Source organism: Tachyglossus aculeatus, chromosome 8 (assembly GCF_015852505.1).
Source record: "Tachyglossus aculeatus isolate mTacAcu1 chromosome 8, mTacAcu1.pri, whole genome shotgun sequence".
In the NCBI taxonomy this organism is placed as follows: domain Eukaryota; kingdom Metazoa; phylum Chordata; class Mammalia; order Monotremata; family Tachyglossidae; genus Tachyglossus; species Tachyglossus aculeatus.
This window is the reverse complement of record NC_052073.1, coordinates 7,142,225-7,156,232: the sequence shown is the minus strand read 5'-3', so window position 1 is coordinate 7,156,232 and position 14,008 is coordinate 7,142,225. Positions and strand designations below refer to the sequence as shown.

At 51.7% G+C, this 14,008-nt stretch overlaps 1 protein-coding gene and 1 non-coding gene across 2 annotated transcripts; one reads left to right on the top strand and one right to left on the bottom strand.

Annotated features, from left to right (window-relative positions):
* The first annotated feature begins 1,722 nt into the window (after positions 1-1,722).
* On the top strand, positions 1,723-9,247 carry LOC119931562 (thyrotropin-releasing hormone receptor-like). Its single transcript, XM_038750334.1, has 2 exons — positions 1,723-2,436; positions 8,521-9,247. Exons 1-2 carry the CDS (start codon positions 1,732-1,734, stop codon positions 8,917-8,919), a joined length of 1,104 nt encoding a protein of 367 aa, XP_038606262.1. The 5' UTR covers positions 1,723-1,731; the 3' UTR covers positions 8,920-9,247.
* A 3,684-nt stretch (positions 9,248-12,931) lies between these two features.
* Positions 12,932-13,069, bottom strand: LOC119931946. The gene has a single exon (XR_005452242.1). It is a non-coding gene; the product is annotated as a small nucleolar RNA SNORA7 (small nucleolar RNA).
* Between the last annotated feature and the right edge of the window lie 939 nt (positions 13,070-14,008).

The window sequence follows — 14,008 nt, the reverse complement described above, 5'->3', positions numbered from 1 at the left end:
GTAAGCGCTTAACAAATACCATCATCATCATCATCATGATTATTATTACAGGCGTGGGTCTTCCCTGCCCCCGGGGGAGGAAGAGGGAGCTGGAATGCCCTCCCTCTGCCCTTCCGCCAAGCTACCTCTCTTCCTCCCTTCAAGGCCCTGCTGAGAGCTCACCTCCTCCAGGAGGCCTTCCCACACTGAGCCCCTTCCTTCCTCTCCCCCTGGTCCCCCTCTCCATCCCCCCATCTTACCTCCTTCCCTTCCCCACAGCACCTGTATATATGTATATATGGTTGTACATATTTATTACTCTATTTATTTATTTATTTATTTTACTTGTACATATCTATCCTATTTATTTTGTTGGTATGTTTGGTTTTGTTCTCTGTCTCCCCCTTTTAGACTGTGAGCCCACTGTTGGGTAGGGACTGTCTCTATGTGTTGCCAATTTGTACTTCCCAAGCGCTTAGTACAGTGCTCTGCACATAGTAAGCGCTCAATAAATACGATTGATGATGATGATGATGATGATGATGATGATGATGATGATGATTGCGCCTCTCCCTTGGAAGCTGAGACCCCGGAGCTGCGAGCCCGCTGTCGGGTAGGGACCGTCTCTATATTCATTCAATCGGATCTGTTGAGCGCTTACTGTGTGCGGAGCACTTTGTCCTCTCCCAAGCGCTCAGTCCAGCGCTCTGCACACAGTAAGCGCTCGCTAAATACGATTGAATGGATGGATGAATGAATGAACGAACGAGGGGTCTTTTTCCAAGGTGCGGGTTGGGAGCGCGCCTTGACGCACAGCCCCATCATCATCATCATCATCATCATCAATCGTATTTATTGAGCGCTTCCTATGTGCAGAGCACTGTACTAAGCGCTTGGGAAGTACAAATTGGCAACATCTAGAGACAGTCCCTACCCAACGGTGGGCTCACAGTCTAAAAGGGGAAGACAGAGAACCAAACCAAACCTACTAACAAAATAAAATAAATAGAATAGATACGTACAAGTAAAATAAATAAATAAATAGAGTAATAAATATGTACAAACATCTATACGTATATACAGGTGCCGCGGGGAAGGGAAGGAGGTAAGAAGGGGGGATGGAGAGGGGGAGGAGGGGGAGAGGAGGGAAGGGCCCCATCGGCGCCCAGGGCCCCCCCAGCCCCTGGCCATGGGCCTCCGGCTCCCTCTGGCCCAGCTCCTCCCATCCCTGCAGCCCCCTCCCCTCCCTCCAGCTGGGGGGCTTGGAGGAGGAGGGGGGGGCGGGGAGGAGCTAGGGTGCTGCGAGATGGAGAGGGGGTGAGGCACGGGCCAGAGACCCCGCGGAAGCTCTGGGGACGGCTCTCCTCCTCTGGCCCCCGGGCTGGACACGTGGAGAGACCTGGGGAGGGGGTCCTCCCTGGGCAGGGGGGTCCGTCGCCCCCTCTCCCTGCAGCCACCAGGTTTGGGGGAGGGAGAATTGAGTGAATGAGTGAATGAGCGCTTACTGTGTGCAGAGCACTGGACTGAGCGCTTGGGAAGGACAAGTGGGCACCATCTAGAGACGGTCCCTACGCAACAGGGGGCTCGTCAGCCGTGTCCATCCCCGGGGGCAAGCGGGGAAGGGGCTAGCCGGGGGAGGAGGGGGCTCCCCGGTTGTTGGTCCCCCCCCCACCCCGAGAGCCCAGCCCGGCGGCCAGGCTCCGGCCAGGCATGGAGAACGGGTCGGGCAGCCCCCGGCCGGGCCCGGGCGGGATGCCGCGGCCCCCGCTGGCCCTGCAGGTGGTGACCATCGCCCTGGTGCTGCTCATCTGCGGCGTGGGCATCGCGGGCAACGCCATGGTGGTCCTGGTGGTGGCCCGGAGCCGGCAGCTGGCGACGGCCACCAACTGCTACCTGGTGAGCCTGGCGGCGGCCGACCTGCTGGTCCTGCTGGCCGCCGGCCTGCCCAACATCTCCGAGGTGCTGGCCGCCTGGGTCTTCGGCCGGGCCGGCTGCCTGGGCCTCACCTACTTGCAGTACCTGGGCGTCAACGCCTCCACCTGCTCCATCGCGGCCTTCACGGTGGAGCGCTACCTGGCCATCTGCCACCCGCTCCGGGCGCAGTGCCTGGGCACCGTGGCCCGCGCCAGGCGCGTGGTGGCCCTGCTGTGGCTGGGCACGGGGGGCTACTGCCTGGTCTGGCTGTTCCTGGCGGGCACGGAGGAGGTGGTCTTCGCCGACGGGGTCCGCGTGCTCTGCGGCTACCGCGTTTCCCGCTCCCTCTACCTGCCCATCTACTTCTTGGACTTCGCCCTCTTCTACGCGCTCCCGCTGGGCCTGGCCGCCGTCCTCTACGGGCTCGTCGCCCGCATCCTCGCCCTGGGGCCCCCGACGGCCGGGGCCGCCTCCGCCGGGGCGCCCCCGGGGCCCCGCCGCCGGCCCCGCCGGGCCCAGGGCGCCCTGAGCTCCCGGAAGCAGGTAGGGTGGCCCTCGCCGCCTCCCCGGAGCCCCCCTGCCGCCCTCCGGAGCCTCCCGCGGCTCTCTCTAACCCCGACGGCTCCCCCGGCACCCCCATAGCCCCTTACAGCTCTCCGAAGCCCCTATAGCTCCCCGGCACTCCTATAGCCCCTTGCAGCTCTCCGAAGCCCCTGTGACTTCCCCGGTGCCCCCTCTACCCCCTGCAGCTCTCCGTGGCCCCTACTGCTCCCTGGCCCCCCTCTAGTCCCCTCCAGCTCTCTGTAAACCTATAGCTCCCCAGCACCCCCATAGTCCCTTGCAGCTCTCCAAAGCCCCTATGGCTCCTCCAGCGCCCTCTCTACCCCCTGCAGCTCTTTGTGCTCCCCTATAGCTCCCCCGTAGTCCCCTCCAGCTCTCTGTAGCCCCTATAGCTCCCCAGCACCCCCATAGTCCCTTGCAGCTCTCCAAAGCCCCTATGGCTCCTCCAGCGCCCTTTCTACCCCCTGCAGCTCTTTGTGCTCCCCTATAGCTCCCCCGTAGTCCCCTCCAGCTCTCCGTAGCCCCTACAGTTCCCCAGCACCCCCTAGAGTCCCTTGTCGCTCTCTGCAGCCCCTATGGCTCCCCCAACATCCCCCATAGTCCCCTACAGCTCTCTGTGGCTCCTATAGCTCCCCCAGCAACCCCCCGGAGTCCCTTGCTCGTTTTAACCCCTATAGCTCCCCCAGGATCCCCGGAGTCCCCTACAGCTCTCTGTAGCCCCTATTGCTCCCCCAGCACCTCCAGGGCCTTGCAGCTCTCCAAAGCCCCTGTAACTTTCCCATCACCCCCTGTAGCCCCTGCAGCTCCCTGTAGCCCCTATAGCTCCTCCAGAAGACCCCGTAGGCCCCTACAGCTCTCTGTAACCCCTATAGTTTCCCCAGGCTCTTGCAGCTTTCTGAAGCCCCTATAACTTCCTCCGTGCCCCCTTAGCCCCTGGGGCTCTCTGAAGCCCCTATAGCCACCCCTTTCCCTTCCCCTGCACTTCCTCTAGGTCCTGCAGGCCCCCCCAACTCCATAGCCCCCTGAAGCCCCCTATAAGACCCCCTGCAGCTCTCCACAGCACAGGGATTTCCTGGGAGACCCCCCCGAACCCAGGGAGCCCAGGTGTGTGGGGAGAAAGTAGATCATTTCCGAAGGATGGTACGCTCCCCAAAACCAAGAAAAAGGGGTCTGCACCCTGGCATGCAAAACTGTCTTCCTGCAGATGTGCGCGCGCGCATGTGTGTGTGTGTGTGTGTGAATGACTTGTGCATGTGTCTGTGTGCACCTACACATCCTGGTGCATGCTTGTGTTTCCAGTGTGAGCTTGCAGCGGGCTGCATGAATGGTGACCCCTGCTCAGAAAGACCACCGGTGTTTCCTCAAGAAAGGGAGTTGGCCCGCTGCCCCCTCCTGCACCTTGGCCCCTCACTATCTTGTAGGGCAGAGACAGTTCTACCAACTCAAAACTATTGTTTTCTACCTGGTCCTTAATAGAGTTGCTCAAGGATAGTAGTTAATTCAACTGGGAAAAAAAATCTAAGAAATCTGGGGAAAATCTTGGAAAAATGCAAGATCTGCAGCTGAGCATGCTGTTTCTTTCAATGGAGTCCAGATTCAGTCTCCTCCTCCTACTTGAAAAATTTCAGCCAAAGCCTCTGCTCTCTATGCTATCTCATTGTTTCCATTTCTACACTTTTGACTCCATAGTCCCACTTCATTTCACTCCTGGGTAGGGTTTTTTTGGATATATATTTTTACTTTTTATGGTATTTAATAGGCGCTTACTATGTGCCAGGCACTGTTCTTAGAGCTGCTAATCAGGTTGGGCACAGTTCATGTCCCACATGGGGCTCACGGTTTTCATCCCCATTTTACAGATGAGATAAATGAGGCCCAGAGAAGTGAAATAAATTGCCCAAGGTCACACAGCAGACAAGTGGCAGAGCGGGGATTAAAACCCAGGTCCTTCTGACATCCGGGTCCGTGCTCTAACCATTAGACACCCCCTCTGCCGTCTCATTCATCCTCCACTAACCCTGGTCTGGAAATCAGAACTGTTTTGTTCTCACCTGCGTATTCTTCCCCAGTGTTCAGTAAAGCGCTGCACACAGTAAAAATATATTAAATACCATTACCTCCATTTGGGTTCTAATCCTGGCTCTACCTGTAGCTGACAAAAGTCACCAAGCATCTTTCCTGCAGTTGGGCAGGTGATGTTCCTCTGCCTCAGTCAATCTGTCAGTCAGTCCAAGGTTTCTTATTGATGCAGAGCACTGTGGTAAGCACTTGGGAGAGGACAATAAAGCCTAGTTGGGAGAACCGTTCCCCGCCCACAACAAGCTTACAGTCTACAGGGAGGATTTTATAGATGAGGTAACTGAGGCACAGAGAACTGAAGTGACTTGCCCAAGGTCACATAGCGGATGTCGGGATTGGAACCCGGTTCTTTCTGACACCCAGACGCCTGGTCTATCTACTCACTATGCTCCACTGCTTCTAATCTGCTGTTGGTTTGGGGGTTGGGAGCCAGGGGCAAAGAGGGTGGGTTCAGAAACCCCAGTCTGAGAGGAAGAGGAGGAGGCCTTGGGGGGAATGGGGGGAGGGGTTGCCTAAAGTAAGGAAGGGGAGTGGGAAGCTGGGAAAACCTCTCTCCTCTCTCACTCACCGGGAAGACTTCCAAGTGTGTTGCCAGGTCAGCTTTCCTCAATTAAATTTTGACTTGGCTGAGTTGAATAGATTTAGATCCTTTCACGCCTCCCCATAAATCAGTTCCTCCGATTCACTAATTTTTTTAATGCCCGTCTCGTCTCAGGATTCCTTCCAGGATATTTCACTTAGGCAATTTATGCACAGCAGTCCTGCAGATTGGTTGATGATGCTGCGTCACTGAGCTCTCATCCATGTAACTGTCTTTGAAATGATAGCATCTTCCACCCAGGTTACACAAATGCCAAGTAGATGAAGACAATCCATCCATCAGCAGCCTTCCCATCCTTCCATCCAGCCACCTACCTACTGACTCATCCATTGTCCCATCCATCCGTCCATCCACCCACACTTCTATTCATCCATCCATTCACCCACCCACCCACCCAACTATTCATCCATCCACCCATCCACCCATCCACCCACCCATCCATCCATCCAACTACCCAACCTCCTATTCATCCATCCATCCACCTACCCATCCATTCATTCATTCAATCGTATTTATTGAGCACTTACTGTGTGCAGAGCACCACACTAAGCGCTTGGGAAGTACAAGTTGGCAACATATAGAGATGGTCCCTACCCAACAACGGGCTCACAGTCTAGAAGACTATTCATCCAACCATCCATCCAGCCTCCCACCTATTCAGTCATCCACCCACCCATCCATCCATCCATCCATCCATCCATCCATCCATCCATCCATCCATCCATCCATCCATCCATCCACCCACCAATCCAGCCAGCTAGCCACCACGTATTCTGCTTCCAAAAAAAGACACTGAAATATGCTTGATGAAGATAGGTAGATTGTAAATTTAAGAGAGTTTGTAAATTTCTCGAGAGGAGGGATCATGTCAATGAATTGTACTGTACTATCCCAAGAACATAATGCAGTTCTCAACTTATGGTAAATGCTCAACAGATATTATTGGTAATGATGATGATGATGATTATGGTGATTATGGGTTGGGATGGTTGCCCTCCTTGCCAAATGTCCTCATAGGATTTGAGTGCACCTACATTCCTGCTCCACAGTCCCCCCAGAAGGAAACAATTGGCCAAGGAATGAGGGAGAGAAAGATCTCGGCTATCCAAGGAAGGAAGTGAAGATGTGAGGGAAATCTAATATGCCTCAGATCAGTAGCAGAGCTAGGACTAGAACCTAGGCATTCTGAATCAGGAGTCCTGGATTCTAATCCCAGCTCTGTCACATGCCTGCTGTGTGACTGTGTGACTCTTAACTTCTCAGTGTGTCAATTTCCTCATCAGCAACATGGGGATTCGATACCTATTCTCCTTCTCCCTTAGACAGGGATAGAGACTGTGTCTGATATAATTATTCAGTTTCTACTCCAGGGTTTAGTACACTGCTTGGCACATAATAACCATTTAACAAATACCCCGATTATTATTACTTACTATTATCATTATCATTATTATACCATCTCTCCCTTCATTAATTTCTTGTCTCTCCCAACTCCCACACCATTAATCAACCAATCGATCAATTGTATTTAATGAGTGCTTATTTGCAGAGCCCTGAATTAAGCACTCAGGAGAGTACAATACAGTAAGTAGACATGATCCTTGCCCTTAAGGAATTTACAACCTAACAGGGGAGGCAAGCATTAAAATAAATTACAGGTAGGGGAAGCAAATAAGCGTGTCTTGTCTTATGCGGTCGAGTCACCTCCAGCCCAGAGTGATGCCATGAGCACTTCTCGCCCATAATGCCCCACCTCCATCTGTAATTATTCTGGTAGTGGATCCATTGAGTTTTCTGAGTAAAAATCTGGAAGTGGTTGACCACTGCCTCCTTCCACACAGTAAACTTGAGTCTTCATCTTCGACTCTCTCCCATGCTGCTGCTGCCCAGCACAGGGGAGTTTTGACACATAGCAGATGGCCTTCCACTCGCTAGCCACTGCCCAAGCTAGGAATAGAATGGGTAGGCCTCTGCTTGACTCTCCCTCCCGTAGTCGAGACTGGTAGAGGACAAGAAACCCTCCAGGTGAAACCCTGAGATGGGCAAACAAGTATAAAGATATGGAATACTCACAACTCCCTATAGCACTTATCCACCTATCTTGTACATCTGCTTATTTCCTTCACTCTCCCCTGCTAGGCTGTAAGCTCCTCAAGGGTAGGAATCATGTTTGCTCACTCTATTATACTCTCCCAAGCATCTAGTACACTGCTTGGCATCCAGTAAGTGCCCACTAAATGCTACTGATTGATTGCTTAGGCGATTGACTTGAGTCTCCAAATCATAGTTATAATTATCGCATCATAAAGGGGATTTGAGGGGTGAGGGGTGAGTGAGGGGTGTGGAATGAGACCTCAAGATATCATCACCTGAGCCAGCCCTACTCCTGGCAGGCATAATCTAAAAAGTGAGGCCCAGGTTGGTCACATCTCCTCCAAGAGGCCTTCCTGGATTTAACTCTCTTTTCCCCAGATCCCTTTCCTTTCTGCATTGGCTATGCCTTTGGTTATGTGATTTTGGGGCATTTGATATTCACCCTACCCTCAGCCCTACAATACTTAAGTACATATTGGTAATTTATACTGATGTTTGTCTGCCCCTCTAGACTGTATGCTCTCTGTGGGCAGGGCCATAATTATACATCCCCAAGTGCTCACTACAGTGTTCTACACACAGTATGCCCTTGGTAAATATCACTGATAATGATGACCATGATGAGGTGGGGCCGGTAAAACATTTTTTATTCAGAGATGCCTGTTTTCAAGCTGCTTTTATTGGGTTTGCTCAACATTGAAAAAAAAATTTCCCTCATCCGCTGAACTTTGTTTTTCATCATAGGCTCTCGAATGGAATTTGTGCAGTTTTTGTACTTTGGGGTTAATTATGATATACCAGTAGACAAATAATTTAAAATGAAAAAAATCCAGCTTGAAAATAAAAATTCCCATTCCAGAAGTTGCCCTCAGTATTGTCACATAGGTAGCCCTCTAGCCTGTAAGCTCATGTGGGCAAGGAACGTTTCTGCTAATTTCTCTTGTAATGTAGTCTCCCAAGAGTTTAGAACAGGGTTCTTACCTTGGCTCTGACGCTTGTCTGCTGTGTGACCTCGGGCAAGTCACTTCACTTCTCTGGGCCTCAGTTACCTCATCTGGAAAACGGAGATGGAGACTGTGAGCCCCACACGGGACAGGGACTGTGTCCAACCCAATCTGCTGTATCCACCCCAACACTTAGCACAGTGCCTGGCACATAGTAAGTGCTTAACAAATACCATAATTATTATTATTACTATTATTATTAACAGTGTTCTATGTGTAGTAAATGCTCAATAAATGCTACTGATTGATCGATTGATCCCGATTTCACTTCCCTGTCTCAACCCACAGGTCACCAAAATGCTGGCCGTGGTGGTGATCCTGTTCGCCCTGCTCTGGTTGCCGTACCGCACTTTGGTGGTGGTCAACTCCTTCCTCAACAGCCCCTACCTGAACATCTGGTTCCTGCTCTTCTGCCGGATCTGCATCTACCTGAACAGCGCCATCAACCCCATCATCTACAACCTGATGTCTCAGAAGTTCCGGGCGGCCTTCCAGAGGCTTTGCAGGCGCGATGGTGGGCGGCGGAGGCGGCAGCCCGAGACCCCGGCCCAGTGCGACGTCCCCGTCCTCTACAGCGTCACGAAGGGGGGTTCTCACCACAGCTCTGGCCACGACCTCCCTCCTGACCTCAAGGGGCCCGACGGCTTCCCGGAGACCACCCCGGCCGAGAGCCGGGCGTTCAGATAGGACGGAGCCCGGGGGGCCTTGGGGCCGGGGAGGGATGGGGTTCGTTGACCGTTTCCTTCCTCCCTTCCTCCCCCCTGTGCCGTCCCAAGTGAACCTGATGAATCCACGGAACGGTCCCCTCTCCCACCCTCCTCAACGGGTGAGCAGGAGCAGCATGGAAATGTATCTAATTCATGCATGAAATGAGAATGTCGGGGTTGGGGCTTTAGGGAGGTGGGAGGAAGGACTGTGGTAAAAAGGGTACGTTGGGTGACTGGGAGTCCCCTGTCAGTGTAAAATTTCCTTCTGGGAAGACCAGGGTGGGGTCAATAGGCAGGGAAGACCTCTATCTGTCCATTAATACGATCTAGTGGATAGAGCCAGGACCCTGGGAGTCCGAAGTTTTCGGTTCTAATCCCATCTCTGTTACTCACTTGTCTGCTGTGTGGCCTTGGGCCAGTCACTTAACTTCTCTGTGTCTCAGTTATCTCATCTGGGGGTTAAGAACTGTGAGTGCCATGTGGAACAGGGGCTATGTCCAACCTGATTATCTTGAACCTGCCCCAGAGCTCAGTACAGTTCCTGGTACACAGTAAGTGCTTAACAAATGCCATTTATTTTTATCAGTGTGCATTGCTGGATGATGCTGAGCAGTTTCTGAATAGACATCTTTCCAGTTGCAGAGGAGACTTGCAGTGATAGTAATGGTGGTGTTTGTTAAGTGCTTACTTCGTGCCAAGTGCTGTAGTAAGTGCTAGGGTAGATATACTAAAAGGAGATGGGACCTGCCCATGGCCCACACGGGGCTCACAGTTGAGGAGGGAGGGAGAATGGGTATTTTATTCCCATTTTACGGATGAGGTGACAGGCACAGAAAAATTAAGCGACTTGCTCAGAGTTCCACAAGTGGGCAAGTGGTGGAGCTGGAACCAGATCTCAGGTCTTCTGAATTCCAGGCCCGTGCTCTTTCCACTAGACCATGGTGCTTCCCGGCAGAGAGTAATCGATGCACTTGTTGACACGGAATCTGAGCAGAGGGGAATTCTTTCCGGCAGGGTCCAAGGGCCTATTTTCACTTCAACCTTCCTCCCTCTGAGGAAATCTCAAGAAGGCAGGGGAGTTACAGAATGATGATGGTATTTTAAAAGCACTTTCTATGTACCAAACACTGTGTTCAGCTCCGGGTTAGATATTAGATTCTTCTCTGCCTCCTGAAATTTCCTCAGAAATCTTTCACCAGATAAAGCAGACCAACTTTAGTCTTGTTGAGACCTTGAACAACTTCACCAGGGTCAGTACCCATAGATGCTAGTCCAGTAAAAGGAATGCTGATTGTCTTTTTTCTTTAAACTGTGTTCTATAAGCCTGCAAGGTTTTGGCAAATGGGTGGGAATTTGCACTGTGATGGCTAATTCAGATGTTTCTCTGCACGAAAATGGGGATAAAGGTCTGTCCTTTCATCCTTTGACCTAGAAAGGCTATATATATATATATATATATATATATATATATAAGCTCCTGTCTTCCTCCTTAGAAGGAATTCCTTTCAGTGGGGGTGAGAATTCCACAGATGAACCCAAGTTTGTTCAAACAGTAGTCCAGATTCTGAGCTCTGAAGGTCAGAGGGCCCTCTTGAACAAGAAGTAGTAGTAATAGTGGTGAGGGTAGTGGTTGTAGAATTAAACACTCACTGGGGGCAAAGCACTTTACTGAGCAGCACAAAACAAGTCACACATCTCCTGCTCACAGGGAGCTTACACTCCACTGGGAGAGACAGACAAAAATACTTACCGAGCAATCAAAATAAAGAATTGAACTTGTAATCGAATAAACTTGCATACCTGCCCTTCAAAGCCTTACTAAAAGGCACATCTTCTCCAAGAGGCCTTCCCCGAATAAACCTTCATTTCCTCTTCTCCCATTCCCTTCTTCATCACCCTTGTACTTGGATTTGTACCCTTAAATCACCCTCTTTCAGCCTCACAACACTTACTTACATATCGATAATTTATTTGTTTTAATGTCTGTCTCCCCTTCCAGACTGTAAGCTCAGTGTGGGAAGAGAACGTTGCGTGTTATCTTGTACTCTCCCAAGTGCTTAGTACAGGGTTCTTCTCAGAATAATTGCTCAATAAATATGATTGATTGACTTGCTCATATAAGTGCTAAGGATGAGTGTAAGTAGGTACAGAAATGCCAGAGTTGGCTGATGGGCTTGGGATGCTGGGAAGGGAGGGAGAAAGGCAGCATTTTTCACATCCTCATAGAAGATTGCAAGCTCCCTCAGGGCAGGGATTGTGTGCCTTTCTTCTCTTATTCTCTTCCAAGTGCCTAGTATAGTGCTTTGCACTCAGTAGGTGCAAAGTATATGTGCCAGGGATTGAAAAACATTTGGAGGACTTCAGAAATCAGTAACCTCAGCCCTGTGACTCTTGGGAGGAATCACAGCCAACAACAAAGAGGAACACTCTGAGTCTTTCTTAATAAGAAGACCTCATGGCAAGTGAACACCATCAGGTGCTGACCATGAAAATCTGGAAGGTTCTCCTTTAACCAAGCCAGAGGACACTTACCACTACCACTCGATAGAACCTCTCGACGGGACAATTGGCCACTTCCAGAGGGACAAGATTTTGGGACATGAAATCGCCGGATTTGAGAGTGGTAGATCGCTGGAGGACCAGACCTGAGATTAGGTGGTTGTTTCTAGACCGGTGGACCTTCTGGACCTTCTTACTCCCAGGCCTGGGCTATATCCACTAGGCCATGTCAGGGGGCTTTATCATGCCCCCCTAACCCTCCAGCTGGGGGGCTGAGTCCAGCAGCCACGGTGGTAAGGGCTGGGCCCGATGCCCACGGTCAGCGGCTGGCTCCCATCCAATCCTGCAACCCGTCGCCAGGAGCACCAAGTCAATTCACAGGGTCTGGCAGAAGCTCAGTGTCAGTAGCCCTCCCCCCTGCCACCCACGAGTGACCAGCCGCTCTTCTCCCGAGTCACCAGTGTCTTCCGGGCCAACTGGCCCTGTGGCTCCTTCTGGCCCATGATGGATTCGCTTGTGCAACGGCCAACCCGGGAACGGAGGGGTGGCCGGTATCGATCGGCAATTCATTAAGGTGCCTGTGAATCTGGCTCCGGGGTAGGAGGAGATGAAGATGGATGGTGTTGGGAGGTGAGGGTGGGGGAAGGTGAGGGGGGAGAGGGGAGAGAGTGAGGGGGATCTTCTAGTTCTTTCCCTGCTAATCCCCAGATGCCCCTGATCCTGGCTGACACTCCAGGGCTCTGAGTCCCAGAAGTCCAAGAAGCAGCGTGGCCTAGTGGAAAGAGCTCAGGCTTGGGAATTAGAGGACCTGGGTTCTAATCCCAGCTCTGGCAATTGCTCTGCCAATTGCTTGCTTGTGTGATCTCAGGCAAATCAGTTAACTTTTCTGAGAAGCGTGAGCAGTGTGGCACAGTGGAAAGAGCCCGGGCTTTGGAGTCAGAGGTCATGAGTTCAAATCCCGGCTCCGCCAATGGTCAGCAGTGTGACTTTGGACAAGTCACTTAACTTCTCTGGGCCTCAGTTACCTCATCTGTAAAATGGGGACTAAGACTGTGAGCCCCCCGAGGGACAACCTGATCACCTTGTAACCTCCCCAGCACTTAAAACGGTGCTTTGCACATAGTAAGCACTTAATAAATGCCATTATTATTATTATTATTATTACACTATGACAATATAACAGACATATTCCCTGCCCACAATGAGTTTATAGTCTAGAGCACTATACTAACGGATTGGAAGAGCCCTTAACAAAGTTGATAGAACAGTCTTGTCTTATTCTGTTGGGTCATCTCTGACCCATAGCGACGCCATGGACACATCTCTCTCAGAACACCCCACTTCCATCTGCAATCTTTCTGGTCGTGGATCCATTGAGTTTTCTTGGTAATAATCCGGAAGTGGTTTACCATCGCCTCCTTCCACACAGTAAACTTGAGTCTCCGCCCTCGACTCTCTCCCATGCTGCTGCTATCCAGCAGGGGTAAGTTTTGTCTTGTAGCAGATGGCCTTCCACTCGCTAGCCACTGCCCAAGCTAGGAATGGACTGAATAGGCCTCTGCTTGACTCTCCCTCCCATAGTCGAGACTGGTAGAGTACTGGAAACTCTCCAGGTGCGACCCTGAGAGGGGCTGACAGAACAGTGCTCTGCCCAAATACCTTGCTTTGGCTTCATCCCAAAGAGACTCTCTCTTCTCCTGATTCCTACCCTTCAGCTGGAGAGGAGTCAGGGGTCTGAGGGCCCAGCTCAAAAGGAGGCTGACTTGGGCTTGGTTCTGTGACTGTCACAAGAGCTTAGCACAATGCTCCGTGCACAATAAACGTTCAATAAATACCACTGTTTGGTTGAATGCCCCTGATCTCTTGGTCAGATGGGCTAATGGAAATGCCCCAGACCTGGAGTCCCTGACTGAGTCCTGGGCTCGTGTATCCAGTAGGCAGTTATGTGGCACCGTTGACATCTCCTCATCAGTCCCTGTCCAGTCTCCCTGCTGCCCCCCACCACCACCGGGGTGGGGTGGGGGCGATGGCATTGGATTCCTGGAATTGCCCATCCCTGGAGCTCCTACATCTGGGGATTCCCTTGAGAACAACCTGTCCGGAACTTCACTTTCACCACAGTCCTTATTTCCATAAGATGGAGGGGAAGTTTCCCCATTGCTGTGGTGCTTGTGTCTATCGAATTGTCCTCTCCCAAGCACTTAGTACAGTGCTCTGCACTGAGTGAGTGTTTGCTCAGTCCCACTGATTGATTTCAGTCTCCGTTATAGGCTGCCCTTTTCTCAATTGTCATCCCCCAGTTGTGGAGTGTTTGTGTGTGTGTTTGGTGGGGTGGGTCCATGCGCATTATGTGTTGTATGAAGCCGCACGGCTTCACAGCCGAACACAGACCTGCGAGTCAGAGGACCTGGGTTCTATTCCTGCCTCCGCCACTTGTCTGCTATGTGACTTTGGCTAATCCACTTCGCTTCTCTGCACCTCAGTGTCCTCCTCTGTAAAATGGGGATTCAGAGCCCTTTTTTTCCTCCTGCTGAAGACTATGAGCACCGTGGGGGTCAAGGACCGGGCCT

Bases quoted from the DNA above. Each gene is read 5' to 3' on its own strand.
- LOC119931562 (XM_038750334.1), top strand. From the start codon at position 1,732: ATGCCGCGGCCCCCGCTGGCCCTGCAGGTGGTGACCATCGCCCTGGTG. The intron at 2,437-8,520 runs GTAGGGTGGCCC...CTCAACCCACAG, and splicing joins CCCTGAGCTCCCGGAAGCAG to GTCACCAAAATGCTGGCCGT.